Below are 27,090 nucleotides of genomic sequence, written 5' to 3'. Positions count from 1 at the left end.
ACCGGCTAACTGCGGGTCGTTGGGTGCGAGAATACCAGACCCGCAGGGACGCTGCACGTCCTGTGGTGCACCGACCCCCTCCCCGTCCCCCCCCCCGGGACAGTCGGGGAAACCGAGGCCCGGGAAGGGGCAGCGGCTGGCCTCCGGCCGCCCAGGGAGCGAGTCGCAGCGCTGCGCGCAGAAGCCAGGTCTCCCTGAGCTCGGCAGCTGTCACCTCTGCACCGCATCGCCCCCGGCAGGAAACTTGACGCGTGGAAGGCGCCCCGTCCCTGTCCCCTTCTCTGTCGTCCTTCTCCCCTTTTCCCGCTCTGCGTTCCCCGCCACCCCTCGGATCGGCTCTGGGCGTGGCGCCCCGCTTACTGTGGGCGCTTTTTTTCTGCAGACTCACCATTCCGGAGGCTGTGTTTCTGGCCGCCGTGCAGTTTTGCTGTCAGCCCGGCCAGAGCGGGAAGTAGGAGCCGGAGGGCGCTCCCGGCAGGGCAGCGGCGCCCGGCTGAGGGGCGGGGAGCCCTGGCATTGACGGGGAGCGCTGGCAGGTGCGGGCTTGCTTCTTCCTGGGGCCGCCAGGCTTGGGGCTAGCGATGGCCCGAGTGGGGGTTTGAGGGGAGCTCCGGAGGCGTCCCGGAATGAGACGCCGGCGCGGTGACGCGGGAAGGAGCCGGGAGTGGGGCTGAGCGGCTCCCGTGCCGGCTCCGACGGCTGGCGCGGCGGCCGGGGCGACTCGCGTCCGCGCCGGGCTGGGGTTTCCCGGCCTGCGCGGTGGCGGCGTGGCATCCCCGAGGGCCGCCTCCGTTCCGACAGCCTCCGCGTCCGCTCTGTTTTCTAACCGGAGAGCCTGTTCTCTCCCGGGGGCGTTAGCGTCCGCGTTGCCGGAGGACTCGATCCCGTTCCCAGCGAGCCCTTGGCCTCCTTGCCTCATTTCTTTCGAGGTCGCCGTGAAATCCTCGGCTTTTTCTCTCTCTCTCTGTGTGTTATGGCCAAGCTACGTCATGACAGCCGAACACGAGTTTCACCGTCTTTTTTTTGTTTCTGTTTTTCCTTTAAATACGACTCTGACTCTTGTCAAGAGACTAGTCGACAGTAATCAACTTGTACATATAGAGCACATGTTCTTTAAAGATGTCCTTGAAGTCGAGACGTGAGGGGACACAAAAGGCTTGGTCAGTGGCCCCGTGTCCGAGGCTGGCGGTCTGGGGTGCAGGCTGGAGGCCCCCGAGGCTGCCCTGATGGCCGTAGCAAGTCTCTCCCGCTTTGTGTTCTGGTCGCCCCGTTGATGGCGGGTTCTTCTCTTCCCTTGGCTCTTCACTCAGCCCCGTCCCTGAGGCGGCTGGACGTGCTCAGGCTGTCCCCTCCTAGTTTAAAGGCAGTGTCAGGTGGTGGATTCCTTTCTTTTGCAGCATTCCAGAGATTACAAACTAGGACCAGGGGCTGGAAGTGCCGCACGGGAACTGGTTTTGGGGGGGCATGAGGACGTTGAGAGAGTTCGCGCTCCCTCACACGGCAATACAGCGCATGGAGGTCCCTGTCCCTGGGGCTCATTGTCACTGGGCAATTACTTTTGGGGCTGCTGTAGGTTAAGTTATTGTGCTGGAGTAAAGTTTTACGTTTTCTTCCAATTCAGAGGTTCTGTGCAGTTCGAGGACTCAATTCGTTAGCATGCGGGATAGGGAGTGGAATAGATAGGTGCCCACTTTTGGGAATGTTTAATTTTCCCTCTTGCTTCGTATAACTATTCTCATGTTAAGAACTCCTGCTTTTTCTTTTTTTCTTTTTAACACCCCCTTCCCCTACCAGTGAGTATCGCTTCTTTAAATTCTTATGTCGTCAAGGGTCAGATGCTGAAGTCATTGCTATTAATACATTTTTCCTTCCCACCTTGACCTGATGCAAGGTCCTAGAACTGGGTTGAGTTCTTTTGGGTCTACTTTTGGATTTTTTTCTTAATCCTCACCCAAGGACATGCTCATTGATTTTAGAGAGGGAAAGAGAGGGAGCGAGTTAGGGTGGGAGGGAGGAAGGTGGAGAGAGAGAGGGAGAGAGAGAAACATTAATTGGTTGCCTTTCATATATGCCCTGACCTGGGATTGAACCTGCAATCCAGGTGGCCCTGACCAGCAATTGAACCTGTGACCTTTCAGTATATGGGGTGACACTCCAACCAACTGAGCCACACCAGGCAGGACTTTGAGATCTACTTTTGGTAGCCTGGTCCTGATAACACGTTCCAGAGGTGGGTGACCAACTGATGTCTAACACATAGCTTTTCTCTTTGTCAAATGAAAGACACTTATATTGAGTCTGTTTCCCTCCGTCCAGGCCTGAGAGGAATCCTGAACCTCCTTCCTTCCTCCAGGCCTTACTGGCTGGGTCTGAGCAGACAAATCTAACCTCTGTTTAAAGGGTGTGGATCTAGTGGATGGGAATTATGAATATACCCAAATAGAAACCACACAGTGCTGCGTTTGGTGCTGTCTCCTCTTTTATCTCCCAGACATTTCCCTTGGAAGCCCAGGGCCAGTTGTCAATGACCCTCCCTAGTAGGAAAGATGTCTCTGTGCTTCCCTTTCCCATGGAATTCACGAATCTGTCTGCCTGGCTTACTAGGAGGCTCATGGCACATAGATCACTGCTTTCATGTTGGAGACCTGGCTCAGCACTCCAGAGTGATGGAATGGAGGAAGTACTGCAATACTTAATTTCTATAGTGAACTTTTTGACTTCCTATCCTTGAACTTCTCTGCAGTAATCATTACACTTACTACCATTAATGAGGGTCCATTAGGGACCAAGCAGTATGTTTAACATCTTTTCCTTCTATCTTTTTAACAGTATTGTTATGTAGGTAGTATTAACAGCATTTTTCAGATGAGGAAACTGAGGCAAAGAGAGATTAAATTACTCAAGGTCACTCAACTAAGCTCTGAACTTATGTACTTTTTATTATGCAGAATTCCCTCAGCAGACCCAATCCTATCTAGTTTTCGTTCTGAGGGAGGTTTTAGAGAGGGTAGATCATTTATGGTATGGTAGAAAAACTTTGGACTGAGACTAGTAGGCTGGGTTCTAATCCCAAGTCTTTATTGAGCTGGGGCTTTGGTTCTCTCACCTCTAAATGGGAAGCTAGAGCTCAGTCTTCTGCAAGTCACACCTAGTCCTAACACTTCATGATTTTTATGAATGTAGGTAAAGAGTGAGTGTGTTTGCTTAATCAGCTCCTTCTGTACAGAATGGCTGAGCTCTGCAGCTCTTCTGTGGCTGCCCTGAATACCAGTGTCTTTCAGGCAGGAGTTTCAATTTATGGAGTGTACTTTTGTCATAGGTTAGAGGGAGTCCTGTCTGATGCTCTTTAAAAATAGATCATGTGGCAAATAGGCCCACTCTTAGACACATCAGAATTAAAATGCCAAAGGTTAAAGATAAAGAGAGGATCTTAAAAGCAGCAAGAGAAAGGAAGTTATTTACAGGGGAGTTCCCCAAAGCCTGCCAGCTGATTTCTCAAAAGAAACTTTCAGGCTAGAAGGGATTGGCAGGAAATATTCAAAGTCATGGAAAACGGGGACCTACAGCTAAGATTGTTCTACCCAGCAAAGCGATCATGTAGAATCAAAGGGCAGATGAAGAGCCCCCCAGACAAGAAAGAAAATAGTGCATCATCACCAAACCATTATTAAATGAAATGTTAAAGGGACTTATTTAAGAAAAAAAGATCAAAACTATGAACAATAAAATGGCAAAAAATACATGTCTACCAACGATTGAATCTAAAAAACCCCAAGCAACCAGGAACAGAGACAGAATCATGGATACAGAGAGCATTTTGATAGTTGCCAGATGGGAGAAGGGTGTGGGGAATGAGTGAAGAGGTGAGGGGATTAAGAAGTACAAACAGGTAATCACAGAATAGCCATGGGGATGTAAAGTACAGCATAGGAAATGGAGTAGCCAAAGAACTTATACACATGACCCATGGACATGAACAGTGGTGGGGGGACTGCCTGAGGGAGTGGGGGGGTGCTGGGTGGAGGGGGGCAAAGGGGGAAAAATCAAGACAACTTAATAGTATAATCAATGAAATATAATAAAAATGAATAAAATCTTTTTAAAAATAAAAATAAATCATATGGCAGTCAGAAATTTTCATTTTTCTCCCTATAGACTACTGCACATAGCAGCACAGTCTGTGTCCTTGTTTGTGTCTTTGAATTCCAGGAAAAGAGAAGAGAAAATGCATCTAGAGAATTTGCCACTTCTCTGGGTTCCAAAGACCAACCCGGGGTAATTGTTTCAGAGTAATGGATGACACCTTTAGACTGCATATAACACCAACCCATGAACTCCGGTAGGAGGTGTGGTCTGAGGTATATCCATTATGGTGAGACATAGTTGTTTCTTGTGTTTTTTATAAATCTATTTGTAATCAAGATGATCTGGCTGATTAAAAAATAAAGTGCTCAGGTTGAGTCAGATTGGGCCCAGAAATCTGTATGAGTTGTTTTTTTTAGCAGCTTTATTGAGATATAATTTACATAGCATATGGTTCAACCATTTAAAGTGTACAACTCAATGGCTTTTAGTATATTCACAGAGTTGTGGGACCAAAACCACAACCACTCTGAGAAACTGTCCCCTTAACCATCACCCCTCAATCACTCCCAACTCCCTATCCCAAACTCTGGGCAACCAGTAATCTACTTTCTGTCGGGTTTCCTATTCTAGATTTCCACATGAATGAAATCATACAATATATGGTCCACTGTGGTTGACTTCTTTTGGTTAGAATAATCTCTTCAGGCTTCATCCATGTTGTAGCATGTGTCAGTATTTCATTTCTTTTTATTGCTGATTAATATACTATTGTATGGAGATACAGTATTTCTTTTATCCATTTATCAGGTTATTTACATTTTTTGACTATGAGGAATAATGCTGCTATGAATATTTGTGTACAAGTTTTCTGTGGACATATAGTTTCATTTTAATATGTACTTAGGAATGGAATTGCTGGGTCATATGGTAAGTACATGCAGCCTTTTGAGGAACTGCCACACTGTTTTCCAAACAACTGCACCATTTTACGTTCCCACCAATAGTATAAGAGGGTTCCAATTTCTTCACAGCCTTGCCAGTGCTGGTTATTATCTGTGTTTATTTTAGCCATCCTGGCGACTGTGAAGTGGCATCTCATTGTGGTTTTCTAATTTGCATTTACCTGATAACTAATGATGTTGAGTGTCTTTTCATGTGATTATTATCTATTTTCACATCTCTGGAGAAATATCTGTTCAGATCCTTTGTCCATTTTTATTTGGGTTGTCTATTTTTTTAATTAAGTTATAATAGTTCTTTATATGTTCTGGATACCAGTCTCTTATAAAAAATATAATTTGCAGAAATTTTCTCCCATTCTGTGGGTTATCTTTCACTTTCTTGATGGTGTCCTTTGAGACACAAACATTTTTAATTTTGAAACCCATTTGGTTTTATTAACTGATGTCACTTCAGTACATTCAATAAAAGAGAAGTAAAATTAATAAGATTATATATGTGAGAGTGCTTTGCAATTTGTAAAACATGTTATAAAAATGTTTTTTAGCCCGGGCAGGGTAGCTCAGTTGGTTGGAGCATGGTCTCGATATGTCAAGCTTGTGGATTTGATTCCTGGTCAAGACACATATAAGGATCAACCAGTGAATGTATAAATAAGTGGAACAACAAATCTCTTTCTCTCTTCCCTCCCCCATCTCTCCCCATCTCTCTCCTCTCTCCCTTCCTGTCTCTCTAAAATCAATAAATTTTTAAAGTAGTTTTGCTATAATTACTATTCCTATCATCCACAAGTATATATCAATTTCTTCTAATACACAAATTAAATGTAATAATAATAATAATAATAAAAAGCACCTTGAAAGCACAAACAAACAAAAAAAACCCTTCCACATGGCAGGAGTTGGCAGTTGCAGCAATAGACTTGGAAACTAGTTTTCATCAAAGGGAGGCCAGGGGCAGAGTGACCTTGGAGGCTAGCACTCAGTGGGGACAGCTAGAAAGCAAGAGGAGGAAGACTTAGTTGCCAGAAGGAACTTCAGGGACTGGCTGCACCCACCCTCTATCATGCTTGAATCCTCGCTTAACACCTCTGAGAAGGTTTTCTGCTTGAACTTTTCCAGGGATGGGGAAACACACTATCTCCCAGAGTGAACTATTCCAGCTGGACAACTCCTTTTGGTAGAAGGTTCTTCCTTATGTCTAGCCAAAGGCTGGCCTCCATTTACATTCCACCTACTGATCCTCTTTCTGACTGACCTTTGAACCCCCGCAGAACCAGTCTTATCCCTAGGGTAGTTTTTAAAGGCAGTTTTAATACTTCCCAAGTTGCCAGTTCTCCAGGTTGAGCCTTCTTAGTGCTTCCAACCATTCCTTATTTAGTTGGTGTCCATCCCTTTCCTGATCCCAGTGCTAACCCCTGGCTGTACCACAGTTTGCCATTGTTGTCTTTCTAGTTGCTACCTGGAACAGAATATCATGTGTCGCAAAACTGCACAGTGATATGTGTCATCTACCTGGGTGTCTCTCGTCCTAGCGCAACCTAGGATGGCATTGGCTTTTTTGATATCTGTTATTATATCATTGACTTCTGTTAAGCTTATCAGCTAAAACCCATACGTAGCATTTTTCATGCCATTGCCAAGCCACACCTCCCACATCCTGCCGTTGTTTCTTGGACTTCAGATCTATAGATGTCAGCTTCTTTTTGAGTAGTTTTTGTTTTTAGCAATAATCTGCTGTGGGTAACTTCAGTTTTTATACACAGCATAAAAAGGCACCTTTACAGTATTTGAAATGAATTGAGCATCTGTACCAAGTAAGCAACACAGTGGTTTCTCAGTTAATGGGGAGGGATTGGGGAAATGTCAGTCCCTGTATATACCGTCCCTTCTCCCTCAGTAACATGACAGGGTTCACTTGGAAGGCCCTATCCTCAGACACTTTCGGTATGTTGGAGAAGACTAGAAATTAGCTGTTGTTTGCATAAATAATTACATTAGTTGATTCCTGGAATATTAGAGCTAGAGGGTTGCTGAGAGAGATTTTAGTTCACCTTCTCTCCTTTTTGCATGTTTGGAACAAAGACCTTAGACATATAAAGAGAATTGTTCCAAGTTGCTAAGCAAACCAGTGATAGAGGCAGCCTAGGTCTTCCAAATTACATACCAACTAGCTTATTAACTTTGGCCCGAATGGTAGCTTTCAACTACTTCATAATTTCCCCCCCTGGCCCCGTCATGAGTTTAACTGCCCCAGATCTAGCTGACTTTCTTGAATTCCTCCAGGATGTGAGTGATTGACACCCTCTTAGATACCTAGCAAAGAAGCTAGGCAGGATCCTCTCTGGGACTTCCAAGCCCTTTACTGACTTTCTACCAAGCACTTCCCTTGGGACATTACATGGGGTCCCACCTCCATTTCAATTGGTGGGAGAAAATGAGGTTACCCTGGACCACTCAGGTGCCAGGGTGGGGACAGTTTCTGAAAAGTCCCCTGGGACTGGTCCTGTGGGCGCACTCAGCACAGAGCTACCCTCTGACAGCTAGTGCTGGGTGTCAGGCAGATGGCATGTTGCAGTGGCCGTAGGAAGCCTGTCTCCTCACAGGTCTCTGAGGTAGCACATCAGGTTCAGGGTGGGCAGCCAGCCACATGCTGGGAGAGAGCCCCTAAGGGGCAGGCAGTTGTGCCAGTCTGCCAGGTGTCAGATGGACTTTTATTTGTGATTTTTAATGTTCAGCTACCTTTTTCCTCACTTGGTTGCAAATTCTTGGAGGGCAGAAAGTTGAGTCTTTTTCATTACAATATTCCCTCACTGCAGCTGGCACTATATTCAGTAGGTGTTTCCAGATTCAGGCAGAGTGTCGGGAGGTAAGTTTACTGCCTTGCTGCTACCTGGCTGTAGCAGAGCAGGTCCCTTCACCTTTTGGGGGGTTGATCTTCGTCTGTAAAATGAGCAGTTGGAGTGACTTCTGAGGGCTCTTTTAGCAAGTCTCTAGGATCATAGGAGCCTATGCAACTCCCAAAATGTATCTTTATTACGTATTTTAGAGAAGTCACTCCCCTTTCTGTAGTACCATTGCTGAGAAGGTCTAGCCAAGGGATAGCACCCTCACCGTCCTTCCCCAGCACACAACAGGAAGGGCTTCTTCTTTCACCATCTTTTAAGGATTGGCAAATCTGTGAAAATAAAAAGGAAGCGAGGTTGTGGAGGGGAGCTGCTGAGACATGGGCCTGTGGTGAACACCTCGCCTGCTCCTGGTCTTCCTCTGTTCTTTCAGCTGCCGTTTTTCAGCAGTCAGGCTTGGCTGCAAGAAAAGAATCCTAGGGTCAAGGGATGAGAGTCACTGATGACCTCTAAAGAGTATAGGATTAGGCCAGAGGTCATGGCAGAGAGAAAGACGTCACTTCTGGCTCTGGGATCTGCTGGGATGTTTGAGCAGAACTGGAGGATCTGGAGGGTACTTCTTGAATCCAGCAAGGTTTTTTCTCTAATGAATGGAGAGGAAAAATAGGATACAGTTAAGAAGATTCAGTTTCCTTTCCTCTGAGAGCTTGCTCTTGGGAAAGTTAGAAGTAGATACAATCTAACTGTTCAAGGTCCAAGAAGTTAGCTCAAAGGGAGGGATTGTTAATTCCGACCTAAGGAAGGGAGGTCTTCCTGCAAGTGTCTGTCTGTATATTCCCCCACCCCTTCCAAGTATGCATCACCTCTGCTCTGTCCAGCAGATTTAGAAACAAATGAGTGTGGCATCAACTGGGGAGGCTGGGAGGTAAAAGCTGAGTCAGCGCAGCCTGCCCAAATGACCTTTGTACCTTTTTCATTTTCATAAATACAAGCTCTCTCACATTGTACTTAATCCATAGTACAGTCAGCACTGAGCTACTGTGACAATGGCTGCTTCTGCCCCAGAGCCCACTGCAGGCTTGGAGCTAAAGGCTTCAGCCACTGGAGCTCTTACCGCCGACCCTGTCCCCACAGCTACCATGTCCACACAGAGACTTCGGAATGAGGACTACCCTGACTACAGCTCCACTGATGTGAGCCCGGATGAGAGCCCATCCGAAGGTCTGAACAACTTCTCTTCCCCAGGCTCCTACCAGCGATATGGGGAAAGCAGCAGCACAACGTAAGTAGCTGTTTCTTCTGCCCTCCTGGGGGATATTCAAATTCCTAAGTCCTGTATCAGTAACATAGTCTCCATTGGAGTTATTTTTTTAAAGATTTTATTTATTTATTTTTAGAGAAAGGGGAGGAAGGGAGAAAGAAAGGGAGAGAAACATTGATGTGAGAGAGAAATATCTATTGGCCGCCCCAACTAGGGACTGACTGAACCTGCAACTCAGGCACGTGCTTCGACTTGGAATCGAACCAGTGACCTTCTGCTTTACTGGACAACACCCAATCCACTGAGCCATATCAGTCAGGGCCCTTGGAGTTACTTTTGCTCTCCATTTGACCAATTCCCCCACTTCATAGATGAAAATAAGATATAAAGAGATTGGGTGATTAACAGTGCTGAGATTTGAGCTCTTTGCCTGCCACTGTGTAGTCTGTTTCTTATTCTTTGTTCACTTAAGCTGTATTGGTCCTAGAAGGCTGGACCAACTCATGCTGAGTAAAACATGAGCATAAGAAAAACTTAGAGAATATTCTCGTATTTTAGAACCATGGGTCATCCGTCCTAGAATCTCAGATACTTCAGGTCCAATTGGGTGCCTCCTTTACAGAGTCTCCCCGAGACTTCTGTCCCTATCACCAAATAGCCAGTTCATTTGGCTGAAGAAGTGGGAGGAGGGAGGAATAACTTTTCCTGCACTTAAAAAAATTAAGGGGTTGATGGAGAAGAGGAGACCTGCTTTGTATTTCCTAAGAAGGTCTTACATTTCATCCCTGGAAACTGAATCCCAAGGCTCATCTGCACTGAGTTTGGCCCTATTTGGGCCTCAGTTTCCCCAAATGTTAGATAAAATTGAGGATCTCACTCTGAAGCTATGCTCACTATCTGGTGCTCTCCACTCTAATCAGAAGATTCAGAGGAGCATTTCTATTCCATTGAGTTCTCTAATTAGGTCCCCAATCTCAGCACACCCCTGACTTTCCCTTGGGATCTTAACACCCCCACCGTTTGCAGTTCTTCTGTTTATTACTCAAGCTTCGTTATCACCCTTGTTGTGTTCCCTTGTGGGTCCGGGTATGACTTAACTGAGGGATCCTGTGTGACCTAGATTTATGCTGTCCCTTGTGACTGCCCAAGGAGAGCATGGAAGCTTCTCTTGGAGTTTGTTACTGGTAAAACTTTCTCTGGCTGCAGTCTCTCCTGGTGTAGGGCACTTTCTCAGGTGAACTGGGATAGAACTAGAGGACCGGGACTGTTCACATTCCCAACCCCTCTCTACCACTAGCTGATTTCTGCTTCCAATCTTCAGTCTCTGCAGTTTGTTTATCATGTGGCATGCTTTTATAGATTCCCCCATTTGCTTGCATTGTTGTTAGCTGATGGAAAAGATTGCTTAGAGCACAACTGGGAGCAGTGCGGACCATTTGTCCCCTCTTTCCTCCTAATCTTTTCCACCCAATTGGCTTTCCCCAGGCAGAAGTAGCTCCAAATGTGGTCAATGAAGTGTGATAGCTTCCCTTTAGAAGTCACACTTGTTGCTGCGAGATGTTTCTTCCAAGCTTCCCTTTATAGTTTCCTTTCCAGTTTTCGCTCCTTGTTCTCAAGCATTAATTTGTCTATGTAGTGTTTGCCATATGGTCTAGATTTACATTTAAAGGAATGTTTCTGAAGTTCACCACCAACCAGCTAGCAACTTCAGAATGGTAGCTTATAGGTTTTATATGTATTGATGCTAATGCATGCCTGTTAGCTATTCTGAGTATCTCTTTTTTTCACACTGGGTTATAACTAGTAGTCAACCCCACATTATTTACTCTTGTTTCTTGGAAGTTAGGCATATCAGAAGATACCTTCCTTGGGCTATTATTGGGACATTTTTCTGGGGTACACTTTGTTCTGCCCTGGTATTGTGATACAAGGCAGGTGACCCGAAAGCCTATCTGTAAGTGATGGCAGGTATCCCAGTCCCATCATAAGTGAGACCATCACCGCAAGAAAAACAATCAACAGTATTTGTGGCCCACAATAAAATTTGAGCTTTCAAAATTAGAAAAAAGCTTGTATTCAGCACTGTGACCTGGACAGCTTCCCACTACTTAAAGATTTTCAGATGAGATCAGTGATAGTATTAATAAATGTGATTTTTGACATTATGTTATAAGGCATTATGTCAGCATTTGGAAGATCAGCATAACCCAGAGAACCATATCTTCCAAGTGACCAAAGTGCGATTTTAGAAAATTGTGCATGAGTAAAAGATCATTCAAAGAGTAAGTTCAGCACAATTTACAATAGCCAAGTGTTGGAAGCAACTTAAATGCCCATCAGTAGATGATTGGATCAAAAAATTATAGTACATATACACAATGGAATACTACGCAGCAGAAAGAAAAAAAGAACTACTAAACTTCGCGACAGCATGGATGGAACTGGAGAGCATTATGCTAAGCGAAATAAGCCAGGGGGCGAAAGACAAATACCATATGATCTCACCTATAAGTGGAACCTAACCAACAATACAAAGATGCAAGGAAAATAAGACCAGCAACACTGAAAGGAAAAGAAATCAACAGAGACAAGAGGGAAGGGAGGGGCGGGGAAAAGGAAGGGAAGGGGAAAGTCAAGGAACATACAGCAAGAACTCATGGACAAAACCAAAGGGGAAGGGCTGAGGGAGGGAAGGAGGGAGGGGGCAAGGGAAAGTGGTGGGGGGTAGGCAGAGACAAATGTATTTGAAAAAAATAAATTAAAATAAAATTAAAAAAACAAAACAAAACAAAAAGAAAAGAGTAAGTTCACCAGTGGGTTTTAATGTAATACAAGATGAAAAGTTCAGATTCCACATTACAACTAACTTCTGAGAAATGGCCACATGTCGAGTTTTGGTGTGGTATCAAAGAAAAATTAACACAATTTTCTGAAGAGGTGGTTAAAATACTCCTTCCTTATCCAACTACATACCTGTGTGAGGACAGACTTTCTGTATACTTCAACCAAAAGACAACATATCACAGCAGAGCGAATGCAGAAGTAGATAATCCAGCTGTCTTTCTTTAAGCAAGACATGGACATGAAAGAGATTTGCAAAGAAGTAAAATAGTGCCATTCTCATATTTTTTGAAAATAGTAACTTTTCATTAAAAATGTTATTTATTTATATCAATATGTAATAAGTTTATTGTTATTTTAAGTTAATAAATATTTGTACAATTTCTTGGTTTTAATTTGTAGTATAGCATATATCAATAGGCATAATCTACATAAGCAAAAGCTATTTGGGATTCTCAATAATTTATAAATGTATTACAGGATCCTGAGGCCAAAAAGTATAAGAACTACTGATTTGGAGTGTAAACAGAACCACAAAGGTTTGCAAGGCTTATTTGCCTTCTCACCCCACTCCCTCCGCCTCTCCCTAGTTAAGACTTTGCAGTCCCTGGAGTTGTTTTTGTGATACACATATGATTTTGGGTAATTCCAGCTTGGGGCCATTGAGTAAAAAGAGTAATTTTAGTCAATTGCCTAGAATTCTGGTAGTTCAGAGCTGAAGGGACCTTGAAGAATTTGTTGTCCTAGTCCAGTCCCCTCACTTTGCAGATGAGACAACGGGCCCAGAGAAGGGAAGGGAATTTTCATTTGGAATTATTGGCAGAGCCAGGGCTAGAGGGACATGATCTCCCACGAAACCCAGCTCAGACATTAAGGGGAGGGCTCTGGGAGGCAGGTGGGTTTGGTGCAGCGCTTACTTGCCCAGACAGAAATTTGGCTTATCATCCTACCCATAATCTCCTGGTCACTGGCTGCTGGTAATGAAGGAGTCACCCCTGGACCCTTGCTCTCTGGTCCTTAGCTGTTTCCTCAGAATAGTCCAGAAAAACACTCAGACTCGTTTTTACTCTTGAAACAGTTTCCTTGATTTTTTCCCGAAAAACTTGGGAATGGCAGGACATTCGAGAGGTTTTCTTCCTGGAGATAGAAGGAGGTAAAGTTACCAAAAGTAAAATTCCTTCCCAGAGGGTAAAGATGGGTTTGATATGGTCACATAACATGTATTATTTGCTTTCTGTTTCTCCTGAATTGCAGATTTGAAGAACTGTGCTTAAGCATCATTTAGGAGGGATTTAGGTTATTTGTGCAGAAGAATTTCAAGACTGTGCCAGGGGTGAAATCTTGAGTGAGTCTGTGATTTGAGAGAAAACCATACCGTATATGATCTGGTCCGTATCCTTCTGGAAGTTAACAAAGAATAGAAAATGCTGAAGATGAGGCCACTCCTCTGCTGTCAGTCCTTTGAGGACTTCCTACTCCCTAGGGAAAAAGCAGAAATTCCCTGCCCATCCTCACCCGCCACCTGAGTGGCCACAAAACTGGTGCACTCTTCCACGTTGATGTCCCACATTTCTCTCTAGGCTTGTGTTTCCAGGCCTTTCTTCCTCACCAGCACATTTAGAAACCTTGCCTGACTTGCTGAGCTCTGCTCAGGTCTCTCCCTTCTGAGCCCTCTCCTGCCTCCCCTCCCTGGACATTGTTCCTGGCTCTCTTCACGTTGGGGTTTTTCTACCTTGAGACGTTGTTTGATTCTAGAGACTGAGGTCCATACCCAATTCTTACTTATTTCCACTAGTGCATTAACACATTTTACGCAGGATACTAATTTGTTAAGTGAAAAAATAAATGAGGGAGTGTGAGAGGCTTTACAGTTACACCTCGGGGTGGACATAATAGGTGAGGGGAAAATCTGTCCTCAACGCAGAAGGATCAACTAGGTGACTAAAGAGGGCTCCAATCCTAGGATTCTATGGCATTTGACTTTTTTAAATTTTTATTTTTTAAGTGTGCTAGGGACATTTGGTGTGTTGAGGTACTGCATGACTTTGTTCACTTTACATAAAATTTTTTTTTTTAAACAGGAGAAAATCAGACTTTAATACTTGCACAAGGGGACTTCACATAAGCATGAAAATTCTCTCCATAAAACCTTATATTAAGGGTTTTGGGCTTTTCCTTTATATTTCCCCTATTCTCTGATGGTAGTGTCTGTCTTCACAGTTAAGCTTCCTCTATTATAGTATGGGATCTGATTCTTCATAGTGGGTGTGGTGAAAACCAGGTGCAAACACACTAGGAAAGGGCAGAGTGCCTAGATCAAAGGGATGGAGAGAATCCTACCATCCCTTTGATCTAATCTCCAAGAAAGAGGGGGTTCTCAGAGATGCCACAGGGAGCAGAACTTATAGTGAGCTTGGGGATCAGACTGCCTGGGTTTGAATCCTAGTTCAGCTCTTTACCAGGTATGTGACTTTGAGCAAGTTGCTTTTTCATCCATAAAATGAAGTTAATACTTATCTCATAGGGTTGCTGTGGAAATTGAGTGAGGTAATACATAAAGGCACTTAGCATAGCGCTAAGTGCCTAATAAATGTTAGCTCTTCTTGTTGTTAACATGTCCTTGTCTACCTTTCTCACTTCAGGTGGTTCCAGACCTTGATCCACTTGTTAAAAGGCAACATTGGCACAGGACTCCTGGGGCTGCCTCTGGCGGTGAAAAATGCAGGCATTTTGGTAAGGGTCTGCATCCACAGAGGGAAGTTTCATGGCAAATTAAGATAGTGGATTTAAATTTTTTTCTTACTTCATTTAAAACATTGTAAATGGGAAGCTTTAAAAAAATCAGCTGAGAAAAATAAAAATTCAGATGTTCATTTATCTAAATATATTTATGGAGGGCCTTCTGTGCGCTAGGCACTGTTTTAGGCTCTTAGGACACGATCAGCGAATTAAAAAAAAAAAAGATCATGCCCTCATGGAGCTTACTTTCTGGTGGGGAAGGTGTACTTAAGATGTCTCATGGCAGTTTCTATCAATAATGTTAACTAAAGAATTAGTAACAGAAGCCTATCCATTTTCTACACAGTCCTTCCATGCCCCATCTCTGGATGGCCAACTCTGAGAATATTTTTCTTTTATGATTTACCCACTGTAGACTCCCTGTCCAAAGCCATGCTGGGTTTTGTTAGAGTTAGAGATAGCTCCGAGCTGTGGGTTTTTCTTAGCTAAGGGCTGTCTTTGTTGATCTGGTATTGCTCTTAAAAAAACTTTCGCCCTGCCCCATACCTCTCAGCCTAGAGCTTTCGCCCTACCCAACACCTCTCAGCCTAGAACTTTCACCCAGCCCCACACCTCTTAGCCTATCTCTTCTTTCCAAACAGCCACAGGAGCCTTCTTTTCTGTTATTGACAACAGCCTTTGAACAGCCTTATCTTGTGTCATTTCCCATGAGATTAGTTGTCTGGAAGGCATGCTGAGGTTCAGGTGCTACCCGTCTTGCTGAGCTAATCTCCACAATCACATTGCTGTCTCTGATGCTGTGCCAGAAGTTCTGTCACTGGACAGTGCCTTAGTAGCATAGTGTTCTGATCATTAGCAAACCCAGGCTCTGTTGGCTCACTCCTAATTCTTCCTGCTTGTCTCTCCCTCTCTTGCCCACAACACCTGTCCCAGATGGGTCCCCTCAGCTTGCTGTTGATAGGCATCGTGGCCGTGCACTGCATGGGTCTCCTGGTGAAATGTGCTCACCACTTCTGCCACAGGTGAGAGCCCTCTGAGCTGCCCCTTGAGTGACAAAGTGTCCTTTTAGGTTTCATTACTTGAAATTGAGCACTTACACAGATTAGCCTAAATTTTTTATGCTAGCTAAATGTCCTTGCTGATTAACGTTGCCATGTTACTTTTGTGTTCTTCATCATCATGTATTATCTGTCAAATTTACGTCTAGTGGACAGAAAGCGCATTATGTTTTTATATGCATTGTAATACAATATTTACCCATTGAAATGATTCTACCAGATGATTGTTAATTATAATGAAAGTATCTGTCCCATTGACTTGATACTTCTGATCTTTGAAAACATTTGATCCAAGATTCAGTGATACTCCAGGGTGGCAGATGAGGAACTGGCCCAGGTCTCAGTGAACTACTTTTGTCCTGCCTTTGTCTAACCCACACACTCTGCCCTTGCTCTCCCCCTCTCCTCCAAGACTGAACAAGCCCTTTGTGGACTATGGGGAGACAGTGATGTATGGACTGGAATCCAGCCCTATCTCCTGGGTCCGGAACCACGCGCACTGGGGAAGGTAACTGGTTTCCTCTCTTGTTGTGGCTGTAGCCTCCAGATAGTGGGGTGAGATGTGGGAGACAGTGTAATTGGTGGAAAGACCATCATTCGGGTCAGTAAAGTTGAGTTCCAGTTCAGCCCTTTGGTGGTAATCTTTATGACCTAGGGTGATGTGACCCCTCCCTTCTCTGAGCCTCAGTTTCCTCATTGGTAAAACATGGGGCCTGGCCTGAAAGATCTCTATAGGTTGTTCCAGCTTTGATAGTCTATGAGCAGGGATTATATGTAATTCCCTCATTGCTCAATAAATAGGTATGTGTATATATATATGTACACACACACACCCACACACTCTCATAAGTGGTACAAAACAATTCTAGGTATGGGGAGGGGGAATCCTCTAAGGTGAGTTACATGGTCCCAGTGCTCCAGGGGCTTGTAGTTTTTCTAATGAGAAAGGTGCATAAGAGTCTTGTGAACAAGAGATCAGGAATAGAATAAACCAGTAGGAAGAGAGTGTCCTGAGCTATAAATACATCCTAGGCACTCAGAGGGGAGAAACTTTCAAGATTCTCTTGTACACTGTGGCCGATGAGGAGTGCACATGATGGGTGCTTTATGGGCAGGGTGCCGGGCAGGCAATGGAAGGCTTTGAGGAGGTGAGGTGAACTAGAACAAATGGGCTTAGTAGGGAGACATTTGAGGAACAGGGGAGTGTTAAGAAATTTCTCCTCGTGGTAACATGTCAGATGTGTGAAAGGAAATATCCTGCATTTTCTTTTCTGTTTGAGGAAACAGTACATTTAGATGTAGAGAATTGATGTCATTAAGGGTTGAGTCCCTTCCTTTTTTTTTAGTTGAACCACATTAAAACTATATTCTTCAGAAAAACTCCTTTTTGTGGTTATAGGGAAACTTTCACCTTCACTCATTGTCAGCTTCCTTCTGTGGTGCAGATTTATGCAAATCATTTTCTGTGATTGGGAGATCACAGATTGCCAGGTGACCACTATTGATTGGTTGGTTGATTGGTGAATGATTCTTCCCTCCTTCCCCTCCTCCCTCCCTCCCCCCCCTCCTTTCTTTCCCTTCCCCCCCAACTTCTCCCTCTCTCTCTCTCCTCCTCTGTCCATGGCTCACCCTGTCACCTTTCTTACTCACCTTCTTGCTCCCTTCCTTGCTTTAATAAAATTAATGTGTACTCATGGTAAGAAAAAATTGTTTTTGAACAACATAGAAGGACATGAAGTGAAAAGTAAAAGTATATATACTGTTCATAGTTGTATGGGTATCCTTTTGGAATATCTATGTATATAAACATGTACACATTCTCATTTTTTTAATGTAAGTTGACCATACTATGTATGTCCATATACATATGTCCATATGTATACTGTTTGGAAACTTATTTTCTTTCCCTTAAAGGTCTTAGTCACTTCTCTGTCAGCCCATATAGATTTAACATATGCTTTTTGCCTGCTGTATAATGTTTCATTTAAAAATGGTCTATAATTTAATCATTTTTCTTTTGATGATCCTATAGGTTGTTATCAGCTGTTGTTGTTGTAATAGTGCTTCAACCAGCAATCTTTTTGGGTACATCTATTTCTGTGTACTTATGAGAGAATAGGTTGGTTTTTGGATTCAAGTTATAGAAAGAGACTGTGAAGGGGCCCATGCTTCCTGGGCTGTTATGCTGAGGGTTCCCTGTAGCTTTAGAACAAATGTGAGATGGAGCAGGCGGACTTGGGGAGGGGGAAGTTGTGAGGCTGGGCATTGGTGCTGGTGTGTGTGCTTCCCTCTGGCCATTCTAGTCTTGGGATTGCCTGACCTCATGCAGCATTGCAGACAAGAAGCCAGGAAGGGCCCCTGGGAAACCATACACCTTCACCTTCCTCCAAAGCTCTAGACTGGTGGCCCTTAGCACAGTTTCTCTTCTCTCCAGGGCACACTCATCCTTGTCACCCGATGAGAAGGGTCTGTGATGACTGGGGCAAAAGCACTGTTCAAACGCCCGTCACTCTGGGAGTCCTGCCCTTCATTGTTGTGATTTTTTGTATCCCTTTCTTCTCCGCCTTCAGGCACACTGTGGACTTCTTCCTGATTGTCACGCAGCTGGGATTCTGCTGTGTCTATTTTGTTTTTCTGGCTGACAACTTTAAACAGGTAGGGCCCTGGCTAAGGGAGAAGGAAAGGGAGAGGGTGAAAGAGGGAGAGAGAGAGATGGGTGCGGGGGGAGAATGGCAAGAAATAAGTGGACTTTCTGTTAAGGCTTTTTTTCCAAACCAGTTTTGTTCAACAAAAGAAATTAATTAAGATTCTTTACATAGAAGACTTTACATAGAACAGTGTCTGTTGTTTGATTTCGTCTGAAGACCTAGGGCATTGAGAAACTCCAAATGTCTTGTCCATCATCCTGTCTTTGGGTAAGATATGATTAAACCCAGCTCAAATAATTGTGTTGCTATGATAATTACAAAGATCTCAAAAGATACTTCATCAACTACAGACTTCTATACCGCCGTTTTCACACGCTGAACCTTTAGTCAGGAACCCCTTCTAGTGGGAGGTTCACTGGCCTTAGTCATTTGAGAGGGTTTTTCTGTTTCTTGGCTTCCCCTCATTCTAGGTGATAGAAGCGGCCAATGCAACCACCAACAACTGCCACAACAATGAGACAGTGATTCTGACACCCACCATGGACTCGAGACTCTACATGCTCACCTTCCTGCCATTCCTGGTGCTGCTGGTTTTCATCAGGAACCTTCGAGTCCTGTCCATCTTCTCCCTATTGGCCAACGTCACCATGCTGGTCAGCCTGGTCATGATCTACCAGTTCATTGTTCAGGTACGAGCCCATTAAATAATCAAAGAAACAAACAAAACAAGTAAGTGGACCATAAATAGGGATATGTTACTTATGCGTGATATATTCAATATTTACCTTAGGGGTTCTCAACTTCAGCACTATTGACATTTGTGGCCAGTTAACTCTTTGTCATGGTGAGCTGTCCCATGCCTCTGGGGTATTTAGCAGCCTCCCTGTTCTCTACTTGCTAGGTGCTAGTAGCAACCCCTCCTCCCCAGCTGTGACAATAAAAGTGTCTCCAGAAGTTGGCAAATGTCTCTGGGAAGCAGAGTCACTCCTCTTGAGATCACTGATTGAAAATTTTCCCCAGTAGATAGTGAATACATAGATCATTTTATAAGATTTGAAAATAGAGAAAAATGTTAAGATAAAAATAAAAACCAAGTCTTCTAACCTATATTTAGATAAAATAATTCCTTTTAAATATAAACCATTTTAAATATAAACAATTCCAGGTTTATATTTATTTGTCAAAATTATAAATCCACTTATGGTTCCCCCTCGCACAGCCCATGTGGGCAGGCCTGTGGTGCTGTACACGAGGATGTCTCTATACAAATGAGCAGGAGGTTGGGCTGAGAAGAGCGTGCCCTTAAACACTGCGGCTGTTTATGGGCAGTACATTGCATTTTGCCAAAACTTGAGGGAAGGCAAAGAGTGATAGCAGGAGAATAAAAAAATAGCTTTAAAAAAAGCATTTCATTTTAATTCACTATATAACTCATCAGTACATTCTCATTGAAATACAGGCAGTGCTCGCTTTGGTAGCACATTCACTGAACTGGAACGATGCAGAGAAGTTTAGTGTGGCCCCTGCGCAAGGATGACATGCAAATTCTTGAAGCTTCCGTATTTTTCTTTCTCTCACATAAATAAATAATAGCATAAAGTGCAGGCAGCACCAGTGCCTGTTGAACACCGTATCCACACCCTGCGCCTCCTCCATCTGGACATCGCTTGGGTGTGACTGGTCTGTCTCTTCCCAGGTCCTATGAGTGCATTACATACTGTTAGTATGTACAGAAGTATATAAATCAAAAATAGTTTTTTTTTAAATAAAATAAACCTATTTTTGTTCATTAAACCTATTTTTGTTTTTTTTTATAAAATAGACCTATTTTTGTTTTATTTTTAAACTTATTTTTGTTTTATTTTTTAACATAATTAAAAAGATTATTATATGTAGTTTTTGTCTACCTCTTTTCCGTCGATGATGCCTCAGAGAGCTTTCCATCTTGATATCCCTGGTTTAAATTGCTATATAGTATCTCACAGAATATATATGTGCCTCAGTTTATTTAACTAATCCCCAGTTAACGAACTATCACGTCATTAATAATTTTTAGTATTATTTCAGTATTATGCCTTATGCATTTTCTTATGCCTTCCTTTTTGTGGGCATGTATAAATACTCCTCCAAGATATTTATCTGGAGGTACAATTGCTGAAGACTTTTCACTTTTGGGATTTTTATATTATCAAGTTACTTTTTCCAAAAACTATTTACCAATTTCATACAGCCCCCCTTCCACAGTACAAGTTTCCTATCCTAGCCAACACTGGATATGTCAATCGTTTTAATTTTGATCAGTCCGACAGGTAAACTTTACCTCATTATCACACAGTTACCCACTGATGTGGTTTCTAGGTAAACAGTGGGTCATAAAAAGTAGTAACTTCCGGTGTTAAAGAAATGACAGTGAATTTAGATTGTGGTTAGTGAGCATTTACTGTTTTTCCCTTGTTGTGGTAAGTCAGATGGGTGGCAGATACTGACTCTTCTGCAGAATTAGTGTTTAAAACATAAAATAAACAGCTCCCATGTCCCATTTTACTATGAGACTGAAAGGAGCCTGTGAATGCACAATGGATGATTTCCAGAGGGTCTTTTCCCCCTGTTCTGGCAAATTAAGTTAAAACAGAGAAGGGTAAATAAATTCTTGATTTAACTTTGTAATTAGAGATCTCAGTCAGTGCCTAGGAACCACTGCAGTGGACATTCAAGATAAGGTGAGTGACACACACATATCACGTTTAATTATGAACCAGTGCAGGAGCTGGACTGTGGTCGTTGCTATGAACAGAAGGCTGGGATGGGAATGTGGGTTGTGATAGCGTCCTGGTCTCAGGTGAAGGTAGTGTCTGTCCAGAGCATTGTCTATGCACAGTACAACCTGCCCTTTTGGGTGAGGCAATCCTCCGGACTCCTTGAGAGCAATCCTGAGCCTGCCAGTGGGCTCAGCCAGGAGTGTGTTGTGAACAAGTAGTACTACCTGCTCTGGGTGCCACATGGGAGAATGCTGGTTCAGGTGTGTTGAGCAGCTTCAGTGTGACGTGGCACGTACCTAAAGATGTTCCCTCTAGGTCATTTTTGTTGCCACTGCTGCTGTTGCTACTGCCCTTTCTTTGCATTTTGCTCTGTTTACCATGAGGATTCCACTGCTGGTTTATGTTCCTGAATTTTTACCTAATTCTGAGCATGTATGTGATTGGCGCTCTTGCTCTTCACACATACACCATCATAGAAACTGACCGAGGTCTTCCACATGAGCAGGTTTCTTGGAACAAATGGGTGGCAGCACAGTTCTGAGCAGAATGCCTTGCCCAGAGGAGAATCCCAATAAATGTTTTCATCACTGCATATCCTTAGTTCTGAGATGCATTTTTTTCACAGTGTTTCCAAAAGTGGAGTACATCTTTCAATCCTTATATACATTTAACAGCATTTCCTCAAAAGGCTGTTATTATAATTAAAAGTAGTGTAGAATTGAGGAGATAACATGTTGATAGTGAGCTGATTTTAATTTGTATGTTTCTTTGCATATTAAACTTTTTTCATTTAGTTGGTTGGGTGATAAAGTCAATAGCAATGATTAAGTATGTAGAATTTTAAATTCCTTCTGTTGATCTCATCCGCGTCAAATCCCCAGACATGTATTCTGATATTCCCTCTCTGATACGTCAGTCTGTTCTGATGTACGAACCTGAGCAGTAGTCATCCCCTAATCAGCAGATGGCTCCTGTTTCCAGGAACTTGTGACTCAGGACTAATTACAGGGTACTCTCACTCTCCTGTCTCATTAGAGCAACAATATTTATTATCTGACTTCATTCCAGTTACTAAAATGCTTCTTGTAAAGAGATCCAACTGATTTCTTAGCAGCAGCTCAGAAAAAAGTATTTTTGAAATTCTTTATGTTTCAGGGAGACTGTCATGTAATTACTTTGAAACCTTTCACAGAGAAGCCTCTATTACTGAGATTAATCCTAGATTTTCTTTTGCTCACTGATATTATTCTGTCACACTGTTAGGACATGCCCCATACTGATCTAATTAATTTGCCTCTGTAGTTAAATCAATTTTAAAACATTGTAAAAGGCCGTTGTAAAGTCAATTTTTATTTTAACCTAAGCAATGTACACACATGGTTTAAAAAGCCAAATTCTAAAAGGTTGGCAGCTTCTGCCCCATTCCATGTCCTGCTCCTTCGATGCGCTCTAGTCCTGGGTACTGCTGTCCAGTGGTGAGCAGGTAGGGTTCTGTGCCTGCCCCTCCTTGATTGTACATCCTTACCTTGTACTTGCAGTTGACAATTGCCTTGGTTTTTATTTGCCTGTATTTTTAAATTGCTCTTTTTGCTATTTTTCCCTCAAATATTTCAATACTACTGTCATGTGCCTGTCAATATTTCTCAAGTACTCAAACTTATTCATAAGAATTTTTTTTAAGGAAAGTAGAGAAAAAAGGAAAAAGAGCTCATCTAAAAATTTACCATCTTCCCTTCCAGCTTTGTCCTGTGGAGTGTTTATGTACTATATCATACTGACTGTGTAAATTTAAGGGTTTTTTTTTCCCAATGTTTCATAAGCAGTTTTTCATGTGCTACTTAGTTATCGTAGTTTTTACTTTTTAAATAGTTCATGATATCCTGTGGTATAGTTGATGTGAGTAAACTAAATGTTCTCAAATGTTCCTTATTGGGAACATTTAGGTGGTTTTTAGTTACTAATATTAACTTCTATATTTTGATTTTTTTCCTACTTGGATTAAATTTCTAGGGATGGGATTACCGAGGGAACGAATGTGACTATTTTTATGCAGGCTTCACCATTTGAGTTTTTATGGTACATTGGGATAGTCTTTTCCCAAAGCAAGTGGGGCTTTCTCAGCCTGCAGGGAAAAATATGCACAGGCTAAATGTCTCCCAATCATCTGTCAGGTTTCAGACTTTCTCTCTTTAGAGACTCTAGGATTTAGGTTGATGTTTGTATTCAAATCTTGAAGCTCTTTATGTATAGCCTTTGCTTTGTTTTATTTTATCTCCCTCAGGGGATCCCAGACCCAAGCCGCCTCCCCTTGGTGGCACCCTGGAAGACCTACCCTCTGTTCTTCGGCACAGCCATCTTTGCATTTGAAGGCATTGGGATGGTAAGAGTTGTGTGATGATCCTAGGGTGTCCTTGGTGTCCTTGAGGTCTGCGTTAAGGAATGCTGTGGGAATGCTATTGGAAATGATCTTCTGAGACTTAATGGCCAGTCAGTGAATAGCCTTTCAGGGATCCCGTAGAAGTTCCCCAGCTCCAGCTTTTCAAAATAAATTATATGTAATTTGAGAATGTTTACCTCCAAACCAGTTCTTTTGCTCACCCATCTCCTGTATGTGCAAGCAATAGTACATGGCAATTAAGAATGAAGGGTCTAGGGGGTGTGCTCAGAGCAGGGAGCCCGAAGAAATGGCCCCCCGTTTACAACACACCCAACAGGAATGTGGGGCCATTGTCCCGGGGGCACAGAGCCCATGCCCCTTCTATGAACAGGTGCCCTACACATGTTTCCCCGGGGCGGGGTGGGGGAAGGAATGCAGGGTCTAGAGTCAGATCTGGGTGAGTCCTCCTGCCGAAGAGTAGCTGTGTGGCCTTGCGCATTGTATGTCAGAAACTGTGCAAGGCACTTTACACACATCTCACCTAACCCTAACAATCACTAACCATTAAAATCACTTTTCAGAAGCAAACAGTGAAGGCTCAGAGAGGTTGGGTCCTTGCACAGTTTCTGACATACAATGCGCATTAAATAATTTTTAATAATACTATTGACTTTATTATTAAATCAATAAACATGTGAATAATTTTTCTGCCCTGAATCATTTATGTACCATATTTTCTTTGTGTGAATGATAGCCTTCACTCCTAGCTCAGCTCTCCCCATCATTGCTGTGATTTCATTACATTTTTCTCCTGAAGTGAGGAATCTGCCACTCAGTTTTACCTAATTTGATTTTTATTTATATAAAAATTTTTCATAATAAAGGTACAGAATTCTTCTCTGAAAAAAAGTATTAGTTCTGCTGGCCAAGGGCTTAGGAAATGAGAAGACACTTTTCCTCTCATGGTGTTTTATTTTCTCCACGTTTGATTTCCCTGTCATGTTATATATGCTTTTAGGAAAACCTAGAAATCTAACACATTTTTGTCCAAACAGAGACAAATTGTCCCTCTATGTTGATGGACTATGTTAAGGCTTTAACATGATGGGGGAGGCTTTCTGAGTGATAGTGTGTAGGTTGCCATCCTGAGGTTTTAAACCTTTCCTTGTGTTCCTTCTTGGGACTTCTCATCACCCAGGAAGAATGTCTCACCTTAATCTACAAACACCAGTGGTTTCCCTGCTGCTAGGGCAGAGGCCTGAAATGGGTCCATATTGCAGCAGTGAGAAAGAGGTCCCAAGTACTCAGGACTGGCAAGAAGAGATTGAATAATTGTGGAAAGATGCCTTGGAGATCCTGGCATTGTACTGAGTTTATCAGTTTTCCTTAGTAGCACAGTGCAGAAGTTGTTCTTTGCTTCATTTCATTAGCCAAGCCTTGAATATGGAGTCATTCTGTAATCATCATCATGTGTTACTTCAAGATACTGTGTTTTCTATTTCTACAACAGAGAGGACACTGCTGCTTTGACTTAGTTTGGATTTGGGGGCTGTTGAGCACATCTGAGTATAGTGCCACTGCTCACTGTGCACTGTGCTCTCTCTGTGTTTGCCCTGCGGGCCCAGGGCAAGAGGGACATGGTGGAGAGGGGCTCCCTGCCATCTGTCTCTTTAAATTCTCCGCAGGAGGACACCGAAGGAAAGCTTAGAAATAGACTCTAACTGGATGTGGATCAACTGTAGCTTGAAAGCCTTGAGCTGGTGGGATGGAGCTTGCTGAAGGCTAGTTGGAATTGCAGAGCTGAGGTGCCCCTCAGAGCACTGGGCTTTGGCTCATGGTGTCTGCTGGGGTGTGTCCGGCACAGACCTGCTCTGCCTCATGGCTGCAGGCACTCAAGGCAGATGAGCATAATGCAAGTGTATTTCCCTGTGTTGCTTTTCCCTGTCCTTCATGGCGGAAGCAGTTGATGGCAGATTGTGAAGACTGTCACGTACCTGCTGTGTTCCCTGCTGTGAACCAATCTTCCTAATCTTTGCTTTAGTGAAAGTTAAAGAATGTCCTCTGCTGTGGCAGGAATGGTGAATGGTTTGAAACAGGAGTCTGGAAACTGGGTTTTGTGATATATCCAAGATCCTGAATATCCAGGATCTTCTATTAAGTCATGCCACCCCCAGCACCTCAGTTTCTCCAACTTAGAGGTTTAATTTGTCACTGCTGGTGCCCACCCTCTTTGAGGTAAGGAAACAGTATTGGTGGACTAGGATGGCAGTTTTTCCTGACGTTTGTTTTGTATTTGGACAGGTTAGCAAAGCTGTGCTCTCAGGTGAGATATGGCTGGCCTGTGCCACCACCAGCATTTGTTCCAGGTGGGTGTGATGCAAAAGGGCCTTCTGGTTGCAACGTGGCTGCATTCAAGGCACAAAGAGAACTCCCAGCCTGCAGGGATCCCATAGCAGGAAGCAGAGGGCTAGCCCGGACCAGAAGCCCCGGGTCCCAGCCCTGCCCACACTGACGCCTCAGGACTGCCCAACCGAGACAGTGGGCTTGAGGTCGCTGCCTCCGTGGGAAAACTCCTGAGGGAACGACTCGCATTTATTTGTCTAATGAAGGATGGATGTGCTTTTGAGGAATTCTAAGGATAAACTACTATTTTCTGAGAATATGAAATTTTTTTTCTTGACCGTTAATGTTGTTTTTTTCCTGTGCTTTCTCTTCTCTTTCACTATTCTCATAGGTTCTGCCCCTTGAAAACAAAATGAAGGATCCCCGGAAATTTCCAGTCATCCTGTATGTGGGAATGGCCATTGTCACTGCCCTCTACATCAGCCTGGGGTGTCTGGGGTACCTGCAATTTGGAGCTAACATCCAAGGCAGTATAACACTCAACCTGCCCAACTGCTGGTATGTGGGGGAGGATGGAAGCGTGAGAGCACTAAATATTTTTTAATCCATTTCTTATTTTTCAATTACAGTTGACATACAGTATTATACTAGCTTCAGGCGTATGCCCCAGTGACTAGACACTACATAACTTATTAAGTGATCATCCTAGTACATCCCGCCCCCATCCGCCACCATGCGATAGAGCACACTGTTGGTTGCATTCTGCACTCTGCACTCCACATCCCCGTGACCACTCTGCAACAACCAGCCTGCGCTTCGCAGTCCTCCTCCCCGCCACCCGCCCCCCAGCCCCACTCCCCTCTGGCAACTGTCAAAATGCTTTCTGCATCTGAGTCTGTTTCTATTCTGCCAGTTCGTTTGTTTTGTATTTTTTTAAATTAATAGGTCAGAATGTAGATTCTTTCTCCTTCTGATCTCTTAAGTCTGCCCGCTTTACTCTAGGCCACCGATGCCACCACCCCGAGGCCAGCACCATCCCTCTGTGGCTTCCTGCCAATCCTTTTGACCTATGTCCCTGCCCGAGTCTTAATCTCTCTCCAGATCTGGGCTCCCATGTGTTACCCGGGTCAGCTGCCTAACGCTCAGTCCAATCTTGCTTTCCCTTGCTGAGAA

General features: G+C 43.5%; 1 protein-coding gene and 2 non-coding genes across 5 annotated transcripts in view; all 3 read left to right on the top strand.

The window, feature by feature from the left end:
• The window catches only part of SLC36A1 (solute carrier family 36 member 1), a 43,731-nt gene that overhangs the window by 478 nt on the left and 16,163 nt on the right, over nt 1-27,090 (top strand). For 2 of the 3 annotated variants that reach the window (XM_054568148.1, XM_054568150.1), the window contains exons 1-8: nt 8,917-9,173; nt 14,636-14,726; nt 15,666-15,754; nt 16,203-16,298; nt 18,361-18,445; nt 18,909-19,127; nt 23,479-23,577; nt 26,309-26,475. In XM_054568148.1, the coding sequence (XP_054424123.1) occupies nt 8,938-9,173; nt 14,636-14,726; nt 15,666-15,754; nt 16,203-16,298; nt 18,361-18,445; nt 18,909-19,127; nt 23,479-23,577; nt 26,309-26,475 (1,082 nt within the window). In that variant the 5' untranslated portion in view covers nt 8,917-8,937. Of the gene's footprint in view, nt 1-8,916; nt 9,174-14,635; nt 14,727-15,665; nt 15,755-16,202; nt 16,299-18,360; nt 18,446-18,908; nt 19,128-23,478; nt 23,578-26,308; nt 26,476-27,090 lie in introns of those variants that run through there. The other variant, XM_054568149.1, reaches the window with a different exon arrangement.
• LOC129066785 (U6 spliceosomal RNA) lies at nt 19,901-20,006 on the top strand. Its single transcript, XR_008528724.1, has one exon. It is a non-coding gene; the product is annotated as a U6 spliceosomal RNA (small nuclear RNA).
• LOC129066810 (small nucleolar RNA SNORA11) lies at nt 23,851-23,978 on the top strand. Its single transcript, XR_008528743.1, has one exon. It is a non-coding gene; the product is annotated as a small nucleolar RNA SNORA11 (small nucleolar RNA).

This window comes from Pteronotus mesoamericanus, unplaced genomic scaffold, assembly GCF_021234165.1.
Source record: "Pteronotus mesoamericanus isolate MK-2021 breed Mesoamerican mustached bat unplaced genomic scaffold, CSHL_Meso_final contig_2, whole genome shotgun sequence".
Taxonomy (NCBI): Eukaryota; Metazoa; Chordata; class Mammalia; order Chiroptera; family Mormoopidae; genus Pteronotus; species Pteronotus mesoamericanus.
Note: the sequence above shows the minus strand (reverse complement) of the source record. Positions and strands in the feature narration are given on the sequence as shown.